This window comes from Tupaia chinensis, unplaced genomic scaffold (assembly GCF_000334495.1).
Source record: "Tupaia chinensis unplaced genomic scaffold, TupChi_1.0 Scaffold000622_1, whole genome shotgun sequence".
NCBI lineage: Eukaryota > Metazoa > Chordata > Mammalia > Scandentia > Tupaiidae > Tupaia > Tupaia belangeri.
Window position 1 is genome coordinate 7176393 of NW_006160142.1, and position 18159 is coordinate 7194551.

The 18159-nt window shown below is 38.6% G+C and overlaps 1 protein-coding gene across 14 annotated transcripts in view; it reads right to left on the reverse strand.

The window, feature by feature from the left end:
- Nucleotides 1-17512, reverse strand: part of CCDC88A (coiled-coil and HOOK domain protein 88A) — a 157122-nt gene extending 139610 nt beyond the window's left edge. For 11 of the 14 annotated variants that reach the window (XR_001371182.1, XR_001371181.2, XM_014591800.1 and 8 more), the window contains exons 1-2: nt 17244-17512; nt 17055-17155 (exon numbers count right to left, since the gene is read on the reverse strand). Coding sequence is in view for 12 of the 14 variants with exons in the window: in XM_014591800.1 (XP_014447286.1) it covers nt 17055-17155; nt 17244-17306 (164 nt within the window). In the remaining 2 variants the exon portion in view is untranslated. The remainder of the gene's footprint in view (nt 1-17054; nt 17156-17243) is intronic. The other 3 variants (XM_027775974.1, XM_027775973.1, XM_027775972.1) reach the window with 1 other exon arrangement.
- Nucleotides 17513-18159: the final 647 nt, after the last annotated feature.

Sequence of the window (18159 nt, forward strand, 5' to 3'; positions counted from 1 at the left end):
GCCACTGGGTCCAGGACTCGAACCATGGTTGGCCATGTGGGAATCCAGTACCCCTAACCATCATGCCACTCTCCAGCCCCACTTCTTTTTTTTTTTTTTTTTTTAAGAGAGCGATTTTTGCTATAGGTATGTGCTCTCTTGCTGGAGAGACAGAGAGATAGAAAGTGAGAAATCACCCCCCAGCAGTTTTGGCCACACTGCAATCCCTTCTCCTCCATTCTCCTCCTGGAATTTTCAGCATGTGTGCACACGCGCACGCACACACACATCCAGCAAGAGTTTAAGCCACCAGGTTGGGGACTCAAATTGTGGTCAACTATGTGGGAGTCCAGCAACAAAACCATTATGCCATCTGCTGGTCCCAATTTACTTCTTCCATAAGAGACAGAGACACAGATAGACACCCCAAAAAGGTCTTGACACCAACATCCACCCTTAGTCTAATCTGGCTCAGATCGTGGGCATGAGAGCATGCTCCCAGAGAGCTTAAGGAGGCATCAGAACTCAAACATAGGACCTTTCCCATGTGGGTCTAGTTGTGTTACTGTTGCACAATGCCTGCCCCCACATCCCGAAAATGTAAATACTGAAAGGCTGTCAAACTTGTATCTTCTATAATTCAAATTTTATCACTAATATGAAATACAATTACTTGGTTTTCTTTTTCTTTTTGCCAGAGGGTGTATGTGCTTGCCTGAGAGAGAGAGAGAAAAAGAGAGAAAGAACTCCTCAATGGGGCCTGTAATGCTACAATCCTTTCTCCTCCATTTCTCTATCCCCTCAGTATTTGAGGCATGAATATACATGTGCCCAGCATATTTCTCAAGCCACCAAGGCCAGGATTCAAACCAAATGGTCAGTCATGTGGGATCCAACTCCCTTAACCAGCAGGTGATGGAGGCAACCTGCACCTGTTTTACTTGAAGTGACAGGTATACTTTTATTCATTTTTGAGAAAATGTTCTCCAATTTTCAAATCGAAATAACCATAGTTTGCTAGTTGTTCTTTCGAGTAAAAATGGTGTTTCACAAAACAGGGATTTGTTCAGTTTACAACTCAAAAATTTATATGAGTAGTTTTTCTCCAGATAATCATTCCACTTATACATACTTCCATTTTGTTCTATGGAATGTTAAAAAGACATATACGCAAGGGTCTCAAATAGAATAACTTTTACTGCAACATGTAAAATAAACTGGACTTGTTTGTTTGTTTTACTACTACAAGTGCATAGTGTGAAGAATACAGTGACTACCAGGCATTAATTCATACTGCGATACCAGTAGTCTTACCTATCTTTGATTTGTATCATCGATTCTTTTGTAACACAGGCAGAAGGCAAATGACATTTCAATATTATTATGAAAATTATTCTAATCAGGGACCAGCAGTTGGTGTAATGGCTATGTTGCTGGACTCCCATGTAGATGACTGCGGTTCGAGTCCCGGACCCGGTGGCTTAAACTCACACCAGGTGCATGTGTGTGCGTGCCCAAGATCCTGAGAGGAGAAGGGATTGTGGCGTGGCCATCCCCCCTGTGGGGTGATTTCTCACTTTCTGTCTCTCTCTCTGGCATGCGCACGTGCTCTATAGTAAAAAGCTCTCAAAAAAAAAAAAAAAAAAAGAAAGAAAAGTATTCTAGCCAAACAGACAACCTTTAGACTAAGTCTCTGGTACCTACTGATTTTACTTTGAAAGCAAAACAATTCATGGGACCAGCAGATGGCATAATATGGTTTCGTCGCTAGACCCCCACATGGCTGATCACAGTTCAGTCCCAGACCCAGAGGCTTGAAACTCCTGCCAGTGCATGCCCAAAATCCCATGAGGAGAATGGAGAAGAAGGGAATGTAGCATGACTATCTGCGTAGAGGTGGGGGTGATTTCTTGCTTTCTCTCTCTGTCTCTCGGATGAGCACACACATCCTATAGCAAAAATCTCTCTAAGAAAAAAAAAGGCAGTGGTTCAAGTCCCAAACCTGGTGGCTTGCTTTCTCACTTTCCCTCCCTCTCCCTCTCGCTCTCTGATTAAACTGGAAAACAATAATAAAAAATCAAGTTAAATAAAAAATTCTTAAAAATAAACAAACAAACAATTCATGTTCTTGGTATAAAGACCGAAGGACTTGGTATTACACTAATCACTGTCTTCATAAGGTAACAGAACATTCATTTAGATGGTGGCCAATAATGTGACCAGTGACTGAAATGAAACAAGGCCAAAGAACCAATGAACAGTGATGAGCGATGATAGGACCTTTATCCACTGTCCTTAAAGCCGAAGATAGAGTTGCAGTTTGTTTTCATCAATATTTTAGGGCAGTATTTGCAATATTGTACAGAAAGTCAGTCCTAGAAACTCAAAGAAATCCAAAGTGTGCTGATATGTAGATCAGGGATAGACATAACTACCATGCCTTTCATTCACTCCCTTACTATCATCTCAAGAGAATAAGGAATCATCTTGAACTCTCTTCCTGGAGTAAATTTAAATAGTCCACCTGATTAATTATTAGTGACAGGTATCACTGTCATTTTGGGGATACAATAAAGTCCTCTAACATGAAGAAAAACTTTTTAAAATATTTTCCAAAGTACAGTCTCTCCTAATTAGTGAACTAAAATATATAGTCATAAAATACATATCTCAAGTAAGAATTTTTTTTTAATTTGCTAAGAAAAACTTTTCATTTGTTTCTCTACTGTTAAAAAAAAACCCTATACAAGACAACTCTAAGATATTAATTCCTATTAAATAAAAGTAGGTAAGATTACCACAGTATCAGTTTAATCTGTCTTTTTCAGTGTACCAGAAAAGACTCCAAAAGAATCCACGCTAACTCCATTTTAAGCCCACCAACTAAAAGCAAAACAATAGATACTTTTTTACAAAACCAATGCTACAGCCAAATATCAAAGGAAAAATATAATAAAAAGTAAAACAGAAGAGAAAAAATTCACATGAATACACAAGTATAATACTGAAAAAATGTGAACTAAAAACCGAGTAAGAAGAAGGCACTTGTAGAGAAAACTAAGGATGCCTTAAAGAGACTTGTCGCATGGTCTACAAAGGGCCCAAGAGAAATAAACCATTTAGAAGGCTTTTGATTTTATAAGATGGGTCACCAATTTTTAAAAGAAGGAATAAATGACCTAAGATTTTACAGTATTTTGAAAGCATTCATGAGCAAAAAAACTGATGATTAATTAAATGTTCCCAAGAGAAGTTAAATACCCAATAAATACTGAACTTCAAAAAACATTTTGTTTGATTGTAGAGTTTTTTGGGGTTTTTTTTTTGTTTTCTTTTCGTTTTTTGGGTTTTTGTTTTTTGTTTTTTTTCTGCTGTAGGGCATGTGCGCTCACCAGAAAAACAGAGACAGACAGAGAGACAGAAAGCGAGAAATCACCCCTCAGGGGGATGGCCACTCCGCAATCCCTTCTCCTCCATTCTCCTCTTGGGATCTTGGGCACGCACGCACACGTGCCTGGTGTGATTTTTAAGCCACCAGGTCCAGGACTCAATCTGTGGTCGACTACATGGGAGTTCACTGACATAGCCATTACACTAACTGTTGGTCCCCCAAAAACTTTTTAATTGCCAGAGGGTGCTTGTGCTCACCAGAGAAAAGAGACAGAGTGAGAAAGCACCCCCTATAGGACGTGATAATGCCAGAACCCCTCCTCTTCCATTTCTCTATCTTGTACGGATTTGGGGCATATCTGTGCAGTGTCTTTCAAGCCACTGGATCCAGGATTTGAACCACAGCTGGCTATTTGGGATTTGGCTCCTTTACCCACTAGGCCACAGGCCAGGCTCAAAAGCATTTTTAACATTAACTATTAAATCAAACTTCTTCATCATAGAATACTTTTAAATAATAAAAAATTCTGGAGAACTATGAAAAATAGATCAGGATTTTCTTCCAGTAACTAGCTATGCTTTCAGAATAATGTGTAAAACAGAGTAATTATATGACTATTCTCAGGTTACAGAAAAAAATATTGAGGACAGCACTGCCCTAACTCTGAAACACTGCTTTCGGCCCTTTCTCATAGGACAGAAAAAAAGGAATCTTTACAATTAACAGAATTGTGATACAAAAATTACTCGATTCTTTTTTTTTCTGGAGGGGGGGATTTGCTATAGAGTGCGTGCACTCGCCAAAAAGACAGACAGAAAGCCACAGCCACGCCGCAATCCTTTCTCCTCCATTCTCCTTCAGATCTTGGGCATGCACACACACGCGCCTTGCATGAGTTTAAGCCACCGGTTCCAGGACTCAAACTGCAGTCAACTACATGAGAGTCCAGAGACATAACCATTACGCCAACTGCTGGTCCCTTCTCTAATTTTTTTTTATAATTACTCAATTCTAATAAAGTAAATGTAACTTAATTTTCACAGAACTATTAGGTTTCCTGGCTAAGTTATATCTTATTAATGTAGACTCTCAACTATTACTATTACCAAATAAATCCAAAAGTAAAGCAATTATCTTTCTGACTTCAGTGAGAATTTAAAGTGCACAAATACATAACTACTGAAATGTTTCTCACACAAAATTAAGCATCATTGTCAAAACACACTGCTGTATTATACGTTTAAATGTTTTTGTTGCAAATTAGGAAAAATAAGGATAATTAAAATGTTCTTACTTTTTCATGGAAAACTAAGGGTCCAAATCTCACATTTTTCCTATAAATACTTTTCTTTTGGAGAGGTTTTTGCTATAGGGTGCATGCACTCGCCAGAAAGACAGAGAGAGACAGAGACAGAAAGTGAGAAATCACCCCCCAGGGGGGATGGCCACGCCGCAATCCCTTCTCCTCCATTCTCCTCTAGGGATCTTGGGCATGCATGCACACGTGTCTGGCGTGAGTTTAAGCCACCGGGTTCGGGACTCGAACCACGGTCGACTATGTGGAAGTCCACAATATAGCCATTATGCTAACTGCTGGTCTCCCTATAAATACATTTTTCTAAATACATTTTTCCTGGGCCAGCCAATGATATGGTGGCTAAGACAGCTGGATCCCACATGGTTGATTATGCAGTTCAAGTCTCAGACCCAGTGACTTGAAAAATATACTCTGCCTCTGAGCTTGTGTGCCCAAAATCCTGAGAGGAGAATGGAGGAGAAGGGACTGTAAAGTAGTCATACCCCCTGGGAGGTTCCATCATACTTCTCTCTCTCCAATGAGTACATGTGTCCTACAGCAAATTTAAAAAATTAAAAATTGGAAAATATATGTTTCCCTTTTATTTTCATGAAAGAAAGCATGTGCGTGCTCACATGTACACACAAGAGAGAAAGTACCCTTGACAGTGTCTTATCACAATACAACCTCCTTTCTCCAGCCCTCTAGCTCCTCAGGACCCTGGATGCCCACACACAACAGTCATATTTTTCAGGCTGACCTCAGGATCTGAACTAAGGTCACCAGATAGTTTCCAGCACTAGGAGGCACTAGCATTACCACTGCACCATAGCAGCTGGGCCTACAAATACTAATTTATTTTTTGAGGGATTTTTTGCTATGAAATAAATGCACTTGCTGGAGAGATGGAGAGAGAAAGAAAGCAAGAAATCACCCTGGGGGGGGGGGCAATCACGCTGCAACCCCTTCCCCTCAATTCTCCTCTTGGGATTTTGGGAATGCACACACGCACCCAGTGCATTTTAAGCTGCTTGGTCCCAGACTTGAACCATAGTCGACTATGTGGGAGTCTAGTGATGTAACCATTACTCCATCTGCTGGTCCCACAAATAGTTATTTTTAAATATAGTCTGTCTGTTCTGCTTTAACCCTGACATTGTCTTTCATTTTTCCCTGTCTTTCAGACACTATATCTAGAATTCCATAGTTTGTGTGGTTTTTTGTTGTTGTTGTTTTTTTTTTTTTTTTTGAGAGGTTTTTGCCATAGGGCGCGTGTGCTCGCCAGAAAGACAGAGAGAAACAGAGAGACAGAAAGCAAGAAATACCCCACCGCAATCCCTTCTCCTCTGTTCTTCTCCCGGGATCTTGGATATGCGCACACACGCGCCTGGCGTGAGTTTAAGTCACTGGGTCCAGGATTCAAACCACGGGAGTCCAGCGACATAGCCATTACACCAACTGCTGGTCCCGGTGGAATTCCATAAATTGTTTTGTGGTAGTTCTTGAATTTTTTTTTTTTTTTTTTTTTTTTGCCAATCATATAGCCCAACTTGATCTAGGACCTCATTATCATAAGCTTAGGTATCATCCATCACTTCCCACCCATCCTTCCTACTTATCCTGCCTTTCCCGACCCTTGCTCCAAGCACTACTACAATTTAAGTTGCTCTGATTCACTGATATTTTTTCAGCATTAATAATATTGTACATGTTCAGTAAACTATTGGATGAAGAAACTAGTACCATACTCAATCTATTCTGTAAAGAGCTAAATTGATTTTTTTCTCAAAAATAATGTCCTAACAAGGAGGTTAAAGTAGCTCTTCAATTCCTGCCATATATAGCCTAATTTATATGAGTTAATTTTCAAGTTCGCCATAATCTAGCTTACTCTGCTTATGGAACTTTCACATCCTACTATTCCCCAACTTGGATCCTCTACTAAGGCTAGTCTTCCCACCATCCAACTCACATTTACTACTTAGTGCTTCTTCCTCAATCTGCTTCCCAATCCTAAAACACCCTCTCTTTTCCTCATATATAGCTACTCAAGTCCAATTGCCCTTCAAGGTTTGAATCAAATTCTTCCACATATAGGTGGTCCTGACTATCCACACCTTCAGTGGCCAAACCTTGCCTATAAATATCAGGTTTCCCTAATTTATTTCTACTAACACACATACACATAAACACTCTCTCTCTTACATGGACATAAAGAGAAAATAAATCAAGCTAACAGTCAGTTTCTGGGTTTCTTTTGCCATAGGACATGTGCATTCTCTAAGAGGAGAAAGAGAGAGAGAAAAAAAAAAAAAGTAAGTGAGGAATCACCCCCCCTAGAAGGGATGGCCATGCCACAATACTCTCTCCATTCTCCTCCTAGGATTTTGAGTGCCCACACACACGCACCAGGTATAATTTTTTCTTTTTCTTTTTTTTAATTATTTAACTTTATCTATTTATTTATTTTAATTTGACCAGAGAGGGACAGAGTGAGAGAGAGGGAAAGTAAGAAAGCAAGCTGCCAGGTCCAGGACTCAAACCGTGGTCAGTCATGTGGGAAAAGTCTAGAACCTTAACCATCACACCACCTGCTGGGTCTCCCCTGCTATTTGATCTTAATCCAACCAGTCTGTCAGCTTCCTCTTGATTATACTGGCTCTCTTCCTCACTCTTTAATGCACACATGCCATTCAACTCTTCACCAAAGAATCTTTAGTACTTTTATTTCTTTGTGGACAGAAGTCTGACTGCTTTCGACATCTTTCATCCAACATCTACTTACCAATCTCCGATTCTGAATAAATTCTATGGATTTTTCTTGTCAACTTCTGAACAGCTAAGCATTACTGGTTATTCAACCTTGTTGACTGGTTCCACTAGAACTGTGTGGTTTCCAAATCTCAAATAGGCCTTCAACCCTGCACAACAATACTTGTATTCTTCTTTAACTGACTCCCTTTGTGATTTCCTCCCCAACAGCCTTGTGAAATCTTCCCACTTTGTTCAGACCTCCTGATTTCATGACTTTTACTCACATTTTCATGTCTCTTTTCATGCTATTTTTTGTTTAAAATGTCCTTCCTGAAGCCAACCAGTGTATGGTGGGTAAGGGGCTGGACTCTCACAAGGCTGACTTCAGTTTGAGTCTCTAATCCCAAGGGCAGATGGAGGAGAAGAGATTACAGCATGGCCATCACCCCTGGCAAATTTCTCATTATCCCTCGGTCTCTGGCTCTCTCTCTCCAGCAAACATGCATGCCCTATAGGAAACCAACAAACAAAAAACCCTTCCTTCAGCTCCCCCACTGTTTATGATTCTGGTTTCAAGTTAACTTTAGCATCCAGCTCAAACATTATCTTCTCCAAAAAGCCTTCCCTCCTTTATCACTTCCCTTTTTTTTTTTTCCCTAAGAAAGATTTTTGCTATAGAGGGTGTGCACTTGCCAGACAGACAGAAAGCAAGAAATCATCCCCCCAGGGGTGGTAGCCATGCCCCAATACCTTTTCCTCCATTCTCCTCTTGAGATTTTAGGCACACACACACACACTCAGAGTAAATTTTATGCCGTCAGATCCAGGACTCAAACCATGGCCGACCGCGTGGGAGTCCAGCCGACACAATCATTATGCCCTCTGCTGGTCCTATCACTTGCCTCTTTGTGCCAACACTCTTGTAAGAACATAATTCCACTGATAGCATAGATATCACACTGCTATTTGCTTACATACCCATTCCCCTTATTAGTGGGCAAAAAAGCATCATGTCCCATATCTAGCAGATAGTTTGTTATAGAGTAAGCACTGGGAAACTACTCACTGGATGAACTAATCTTTGCATGAATCATTCTTTCATCTCTCTAACTGAGTGCTATATGTAGATTCTGGCCAAGTGGGGTCTCTGCTTTGATTCCCAGTCTGGTCCTTTTCAGGCCACACACTTCCACTGGGCAAGCAATACATGTAAACAAAAGGATATACCTACACACCACCAGTCCCCTCTTCTAGATGATTCTCCAGTTACCTGGAACTCTGGAATTTCTTGCCCAAATACCTTTAAATCCAGTATCAGGGCCTGAACAGGCCTCTTTCCCAGGTTTGTCCAAAGGATGGACTTGGCTACAAATGTCTGTACCCTTGTACCAAGGGACAGCTGTTTGGAGAAGGAAGTACAAGAGCTTGAACTCAGGGCACACATGGAGGTGTTGACAGGCACATACATAGGACCTCTCTGTGGTGCCAGACAGAGCCAAGAATGAGGGAAAAACGTGGAACTGCACCAAATTCTGCTGTGACTACTTTAAATGTATGAATTCTAGGTTAAACAAATTCTATTATTTGAACATTTTAAGTCACTGAATATTTTTCAAAAAAATATGGTATATTTTTTCAAGAAAAATTACTAAGATCTATTTAATAATTTGTTAGCCTGGTTTATATTTTTCTCTTTATAAAAAAAATTATTTATTTAATTAATTAATTCCATTTGTTATAATTATTTTTTAATTTGACCAGAGAGAGAGCAAGTGAGAGCTAGGGAAAGTGAGAAAGCAAGCAACCAGGTCCAGGACTCGAATTGCAGTCAACCATGTGGGAATCCAGCAGCTTTAACCACCACACAACCTGCCAGCTCCATGTTTTTAATAATCTTTAAATATACAGGTCTATTGTGGTAAATGAATGCTTACCCTGGATCCCACAAATGTTAAGGGAGGCCTCCTATCACTCAGAATAAAATTGATGCGCTTCATCAATCCAGTTTTTTAATTATTGAACTAGCTAAATAGGTCTAAGAGCATGAGAATACAATTAAAAATACAGAATATATAAGATTATTTTCCAATTCCAATAATTGGTTTAATAATACATTAAACGAGAGCCAATAGATGGTGTGGAGTTAAGGCGCTGGACTCCCACATGGCCAACGAACTGCAGTTCGAGTCCCAGACCTGGCAGCTTGAGAATCACGCCAGGTATATGCTTGCATACCCCAAATCCCAAGAGGAGAATGGAGGAGAAGGGACTGTTGTATAGCCATCCCCCTTGAGAGGTGATTTCTCACCTTCCCTTTCTCTGTCTCTCTCTGGTAACTATACACTTCCCGCTGTATGGCAAAAACCATAAAATAATACATAAGTCATAAGTAATAAAACAGACAAACATTAAATGAACGATCCAGGGTTTAAACTCCACATTTTCAAGACTATGTTTTTGTTCCTCTATACCACATTCTCTAAAAAAGAAGCTAGTTTCCTAACAAACTAAACTGAGTATTAGACAGATGTCTCAATATCAAGTAAAATCTCAAATTTTACTGACACTTTGTCTAGACTGGTATCAAACTGTTTCACAGACTCTAAAAGAATAACTGGTATCATTCTAAAACAGCAGTTAGGGACTGGTCTTCCTTCCCATCTATCCTATGAGAATTAGTTCCCTGTAATTAATTACATATTACAGAGAGAATTTTCAGTTTAAAAAAATGTTTTAAATATCCCCACATGTAGCAACTAGTTCACCTTTTCTTCTCTAGGTTCTCTTCATTTCTATAGTTTAACTAGATTTAAGTCATATTGAGAATCAGACAATCACTATGGATTTTTCTTGAAGATATTAGTCCAATGTCAGGCTATGGACAACATTCTCAACATATTAGACGTCATCCAGAAAAGTACTAGAAACCAAACTGAAAGCACTGTATGTTCTTTTTGTTTTGAGAGAAATATTTATATCTAATCATTCCCACCAGCACACACTCGCCACCCTGGAAGGAACCATTATCTCCTATCTTAGAAATGTAGGGACTGAGATTTAGAGATGTTAAGTGTGTAAGTTTACACACAAGTAAGTAAGTAGCACAGCTATAATAGAATTGAACCCAAATCTGTCTTGTTCAAAACCCCAAATCAATCTACTTTACCACACACTTCTCTATTATTCATTCTATAGTAAATATCGATAATCTACTGTGGGTCGAGCACTGTGCTAGGAATACAAAGGTGTAAGGTACAGCACCTGGTTTCAAAAATCTTATAGGCTAATTAGTAGGGTCAAGCAAATTAAGAACTGCAACAGAGGGAGATAAATGGTATTACCAAGGTATATATATATATTGGGTTATCGGGAAACCCATGACACATTTTTGTATAGAAAAATACATCATGACTTTTCTGACAACTTAATACATGGCCCTATAGAAACACCAAGGAGGAGGATGAAGCCTAGGATATACCAGAAAATAGCAGAGGAGGAATGAAGGTAAATAGGAGTCAGTACAACAAAGTAATAATGAGGAGCTGGAAAAGTATTCTGGGAAGGAAAGGGTATACAGAAAGGCACAGAGACATCTGAAAACACAGCTTGTTTTTGAGATCTACAAGTCTCAATCTTAAGAAATACATTGATTAATGGTACTGAACTGGAGAAGTGGCAGCAACCAGATCATAAAGAAGTCTAGATGCTTAAGTAATGTGTTTACTCTGAAGTCAACACAGAGCTACTGAATCATTTTAAAGAAAGGAGTGACGATAAAAATCTGCATTTTAGGGACAAGCAGATGGTGTAATGGTTATGTCGTTGGACTACCACGTAGTGGATCGCAGTTCAAGTCCCAGACCCAGTAGCTTAAAACTCAGGTCGGGCAAGTGTGCATGAGTGCCCAAAATCCCAAGAGAAGAATGGAGAAGGGATTACAGCGTGGCCATCCCCTAGGGGCTGATTTCTGGCTTTCTGTTTCTCCAGCAAGCACACGTACCCTATAGCAAAAAGAATTTGTATTTTAGAAAGTTTCATATGATCACAGATGGAAAGACAACCTAAAGAGAGACAAACCCAAAGGAAAGAAGCTCTAGCATTAGTTCAAAACTCAAGGACATGTTTTAGGGTTATTACAGAATCATAACATTAGCACAATCTATGTCTGAAATTTTGAACATTGACAGAACAAACACTTTTCAGTCGACTGCCTCTACTAGATAAAATGGCTTTTTAGTCTAATAGCTATGAAGCTGATTCTAAGGAAATATTCAGGTGGAAGTTGAATGACCATGTGTTGAGACTTTAATTAAAAAGAATTTTTATAGTAAATGACTTCCAAAGTTCTTCCAAACTCAAGGTTCTAAAAGAAGAAAAGCTGTAACAAGTATATTATAATAACCAAGTATTCCAAGTAATCTGTATAGTTATCTAGTAGGGTTGAACTAGAGAGTGATTCCAAACAATATCTGATATAGCAATAACTTTCTCAGTACTTAAAACCCTAATCTATCTCTATTTCCATCTGTTTAAGGTAACATGAATAGCACACTTTTTGAATTTTAGATTTATGAAATTGACTACACAAATTCCCTAAAAATTTGCAGCAAATATTCACAATTGGCTACAGAACAAGCGACATCTCCAACAGAAAAACAATTATTTCTACTTCACTATTACCAAGCCCTCCATCTGATACTAGCACTGAGGAAAAAAGACTTCATTTTGTTAAAGTAGGAAAATGCCCTGCAGCATGCATAAGAGCTGGGCTGGCTTTCCAGGTCTCTAAATAGCTTCCCCCTTCCCATTAGTTAAAGACCACTCATGCCATGTCACAAGCTCTTAATTGAGATTCTTTGATTCAAGAAGCTGCTCAGTAAAGTCCAGGGTCCATCTTTTAATACAATCAATCCCAAATCAGTGAAAAGTCCCAAATTACAAGGCAGAGATCATAAACAGTGTCATGAAAAGGTCAAGTCTTCACTCTCAGAGTCTGGGTCCAAAATGGCAACATTAGTGTCACTAAATCAATCAGTATTCTTATTCTTAATAAACATTTTAGATGAAAAAAATTCTACAATAAGGCTCCTTTTACAAAAATCTGTGTAACATCTGAAAGCAGTAATGTAAGACTAGCGGGCAAAAGTGTAACCAAAAGCATATTAAACAGATTTCCACTTCTGCCCAAGATGGATAACAGGGACCAAATTTACCCTCCTATCTGCCTGAAACAACTAGGAAAAAAAAAAGGGACAAAATACATAAAATGTTTTTCAAAATATTAGACATCAAGCAACAAAGGACAATGAGTTCTATGGACAGGAAATAAATACGAGTTCAATAACTGCCCCAGCTTACTGCTTCGGGAGAGTTTCCAGTTCTCAAAAAAGAGATGGAGCAGTGGATTCTCTGAGTTCAGATGGACCTAAGTATGGAAATAACAAGGTAGCTAGAAGACATAGTGCAGGAGGCCAGCAAGTGGTATGGTGGATAAAAGCACTGGATTCCTTCATGATCCACCTCAGTTTGAGTCCTGGACCTGACGGCTTGCTTTCTCATTTTCCTCTTCTCTCTCTCTAGTCAAATTAAAAAATAACAACAATTGGAATATCAGTATTCTTATTCTTAATAAACATTTTAGATGAAAAAAATTCTACAATAAGGCTCCTTTTACAAAAATCTGTGTAACATCTGAAAGCAGTAATGTAAGACTAGCGGGCAAAAGTGTAACCAAAAGCATATTAAACAGATTTCCACTTCTGCCCAAGATGGATAACAGGGACCAAATTTACCCTCCTATCTGCCTGAAACAACTAGGAAAAAAAAAAGGGACAAAATACATAAAATGTTTTTCAAAATATTAGACATCAAGCAACAAAGGACAATGAGTTCTATGGACAGGAAATAAATACGAGTTCAATAACTGCCCCAGCTTACTGCTTCGGGAGAGTTTCCAGTTCTCAAAAAAGAGATGGAGCAGTGGATTCTCTGAGTTCAGATGGACCTAAGTATGGAAATAACAAGGTAGCTAGAAGACATAGTGCAGGAGGCCAGCAAGTGGTATGGTGGATAAAAGCACTGGATTCCTTCATGATCCACCTCAGTTTGAGTCCTGGACCTGACGGCTTGCTTTCTCATTTTCCTCTTCTCTCTCTCTAGTCAAATTAAAAAATAACAACAATTGGAATTAAATAAATAAATAATACTTAAAAAAAAAAATAGCACAGAGTGCCTGGGAGGACAGAGCTGCAGAAAGATCTGTAGAGGGTTTCAACAGCTGGGTATTACTTATCACGATGTAAGTGTGAGGAAATGACCCAAGGACAGTAAAAGAACCACCAAAAAAGATTAGAGGGAATAATATTAAACAGTTACTGTTCTCAACAACCAGCTTTTTCAGAGGCTTTTAACTGTCTTCAAAGTTTTACAAAGTGAAAGCAAGTTCCAAAAAAGAACTTTCCAAGTAATTTGACAACATCCCAGAATGAAGCTCAGGATTTCTGTATTTAATGGAATAAAAAAATATCTAGCACTCAACTAGAAAGTAAAATTTCAAATGTCTGTCACCAAATAAAAAAAATTACCAGGCATGGAAAAGCAAAAAATAAAATTAAATTTAAAAAATAAATAAATAAACAAACAAACAAAACTCACCACAGTGAGGAAAAAAAAAAATCAATCAATCAAAACCAATCCAAAAAAGACACAGAATTAGTAGACATGGACATTAAGCCAGTTATAACTGTATTCCTTCCGTATGTTCAAAAAGCTAAAGAAAAGACAAGAGCATGAGAAATATACACATGGCAGATATAAAAAACTAAATTTCTAGACATTGAACTATATTGTCTGAAATGAAAACTATGCTGGATGGGATTAAAAGCAGATCAATGAAATTGGAGATATCCCAATAGACTATCCAAAATGAAACAAAGAAGAAAAGGAAAAAAAACAAAAAAGACAAATTGAACATCAGAAGTTTTAAGATGTCCAGTAATCTAGCATACATGTAATTGGAATTCCAAAGGGGAATAGAAAAAAATATATATATAGGGTACACACACACATACACTATATACATACACTATATCCACATACATGTATACTATACATTTCTGAAGAAATGACTGTAATTTTTCTGATTTTTGATAAAAAAATACATACTCATAGATCCAAGAAGCTCAATAAACTCCAAGCACAAGAAATATAAAGCAAAATGCATAAATGGTTTATTTACAAAGAGTTCTTGCTCACAGATTTTATATTACCAAATATATTCTAGAAATTACTTAGATTAAGGCTGATTTTTATATAGGTTAACTTACTGGGTACAAAATTGCAACTGACACTTTAATAAAGTACATTAATCACATTAATTGGAGTAAAACACTGAACAGAAATCCTACTAATTTCAAAATTAGCACAATATTGTATTTGTCACCCTATCCGTTTATTAAAACAAATGTGTGTGATCTTATTTTAGCAAATGATTCAAAAGAAGCAAAAGCATTCTATTTTTTTCCTTAATTTTCTTTCTCTTTAATTTATATAGGTCATTCAGAACAGAATCAGGACACTGAAAAAACTTTTAAAGAAACTAAGAGGTGGAACTGAAAAACACAGAAGCAGATTTGAGCTTTGGAAAAAAGCTGTCCTCCCAAAAAAACAACCTGGCAACCACTATTTTGGTACACCATTATTTTCAAAATAAACAAATATACTATTTTAAGTATAAAAGTATACTCAAAGTGGAAACAACGAATATGTTTGTTTTTAAGGATCCTGGCTAACTACCTAGGATTCAAAAAAAACTTTTTTTTTTGAAAATGGAATCATTCAAATAAAAAGCATTAATGTGGAAAATTAAAGTAACCTATTTTCTTCTGTGAATATACTTAATTTTGATATTTCTGAGCACAAATTCAAATTTTTCTGTCTAAAAACAAGCAAGAGACATAGGGAACAAGTTCTGAAAATATACTACCCTTCCTGTCATGTGTGTTCCCTAAAATAGAAATCAATTTAATTATTTTACCACTTTGAGTAGGAAACAGTGGGCTATTTCAAAGATAAAAAATAATTCCGTAAGCTAGCTGCCAAAATATATTTATACTAACCCTAGAAATAATTAATGTCTACATTTTTTTTCCTTTTTTAAGAAAAAAATATGTACATACATTTAGACAACATATGCATTTCTTTGGGTACTTACACAAATAGAACACTTTGGGAAAATATGTAACAGTGTAACACTACATGTGAAAAACAGCACACAAATCTCTTTGAGAGCATAGAAATTAACATTAGAACAATTATTCATAAATATGACTTATACTCTCTTTAAACAGAAGAACCTAAACAGAGAAAAAACTTCCAATAAAACACAGAATTGGTACTTTACATGGAAAGTTACCAAAGCAGAATAATAAACTTAACCTCTAGTAACAACTATTTATTTATAATGTACTAATTTCCCACATATATAAAAAATAAGGTCTTCAAAAGTTCCAAACTTCTCTTGAAATAATCTATTTTTAAAAAGGCTACATACACATTATTTTAAGCACAATTATAAAATTGAGTTTGATGACCTACAGTAAAATACTTAAAATGTATGTATAGGGGATTGGCAAGTTACATGGTAGTTAAGGGTGCTGGACTCCCATATGGCCAGCTGTGGTTTGAGTCCCAGACCTGGTGGCTTGCTTTCTCACTTTCTCTTTCTCTCTCTCTCTCTCTCTCTCTCTCTCTTCTCCTGCCCTCGCCCTGTCCCTCTGTGGTCAAATTAAAATAAAGTTAAATAAAATAATTTTTTAAATGCATGCTTAATACCTATAAAGATAAAAATGGAGTTTTTATTTCACTAACCATCAATATGCTTTTCATATTCAATTAGTATCTCAAAAAAACAAACATTCCTACTGAATACAAACCCAGTATTATAAATACAAGACAAAGATTTCCCTACTAAATTATCACCTAATTGTCACCATGACTGTTCTTACCTCCATTTCCAAACCTCTAAGAATACCTTAAGATAATCCCCTAACTATTAAACAATGTAATGATTCACACAATAAATCTTCTCAGCAGACTTCAGTTATTGTGGGCATTTAAGTTACTTGGTTTAGCAACAGTCCTCCTCACCAATTAGGGCTGCTGTTTGAAATTCTCTTTTCCGAATCCATTATTACTTTACCAGTTTCAAATTGTGAGCCTTTTATTTTTAGACATAGAGGTTAATATGAAACATTTCTACACCAAATGCACAAAACCACACAGTGAAATCTTCCCTCCCCCCCTTAGGAAACTAGATTCTCATTCTCTATTTTCCAAAATTATCAAAGAGGGCACAATGGGGTTTGGATTTCAGCACTGAATACAGTAGGTGACAATACACGATAGGCGGAATAAAAAATTATAAAGTTTCCCAGTTTTAACAGGTATAATTATTGGGTTGTGATAAATGGCGTAGGCATGTAAGACTATCACTCCTTTTAAGATCCAAATTCTTAAACCACCAGAATTTTTCTAGCCAAAGAACCAAATGAGGCTTAAAAACACAGTCTCTAAGTTCACAGTATGTTATTTTTCAAAGAAAACAAGTTACCTAGAAAAGAAGAAAACACTTACATTTGGAGCATGACCTGGTTCAGGAATACCCCATCCACTAAAGCTACATATTCGTCCAGGTTGGTCCCATTTCCTGCAGCCAGAGGTCCGAACGTTTTAACCTACAAGAAAACGATCATCACAAGAACGCCCACCTCCATCTCTGCGGCCACAAATAATGCAGCAAAATATACAATAAAGGACACTCACCCAAGTTACCAAAGGGCTGGTCATAAACTGCTCCAGAAGGGGAGTAAAAATTTCGTTCTCCATTTTACAGATTATTTGAAAAAAAGGAACTACCAAAAAAAATACGCCTAAGAAATTGGTTAACTAAATGTTGCAGAAGTAAGTAAAGATCAATGAAAGTCCATTTTGGCAAAAGAGGAAAATCCCATCGTGGAGGGGGGGGAATGGTCCCTCCTCAAAAAACACCCCAGAGGGAAACGAGACGAAATCCCCAGAAGTGGCTTCGACAGCCGCCAACCCCGTGGAGGGGCTGCCACCGCCCGCCACGAGCGGCAGCCTGCGCTGGAAATGTCTGTACCGGGCGAGGAGGGGCAGAGAAAAGGCATCTGGAGGAGGAGGAAGGGAGAAGGGGCTGTAGCACAAGACAAAAAAGCCCGTCAAGGTTGCCCAGCTCCGGGAGGAGCGGACCAGCCCAACCGCCCAGTGAATTAACCACACCGTGGGCTAAAGGGACACCACGTTAAGATTCCGAGGGGCCGCCAGGCTCGCCCTCCGCGTTCCGCTCTACACGTTCCACCCACCAGTGGGCATGGAGCCGCTTCGCCCGCGGAGCCTCCCCTGACCGCAGCCCCTCACCACAGACAGGGAGGGCTCGCCCCTTCCCCGAGAGCAGATACCATCCCTCCGCCGCCTTCACGCCTGAGCAGCAGACCCCTTCCCCTCCCCGGGGTTGAGGGGCATGAATTGTGCGTCCCTACGCGCCCAGCTTCCGGAGCCCTCCAGCCTCTTCAGCGAGCCCCGGGGAAGCCCTGGCAAAAATCACCGCCGCTCTCCAGCCTCCTCCTCCACCCTCTCTGGAGGAACCGGAGTAACGGCCTCAGAACCGCAGTGCCGCAGCACACCCCACCCGTGCCGCTCCACCACCGCCGACGGCCCG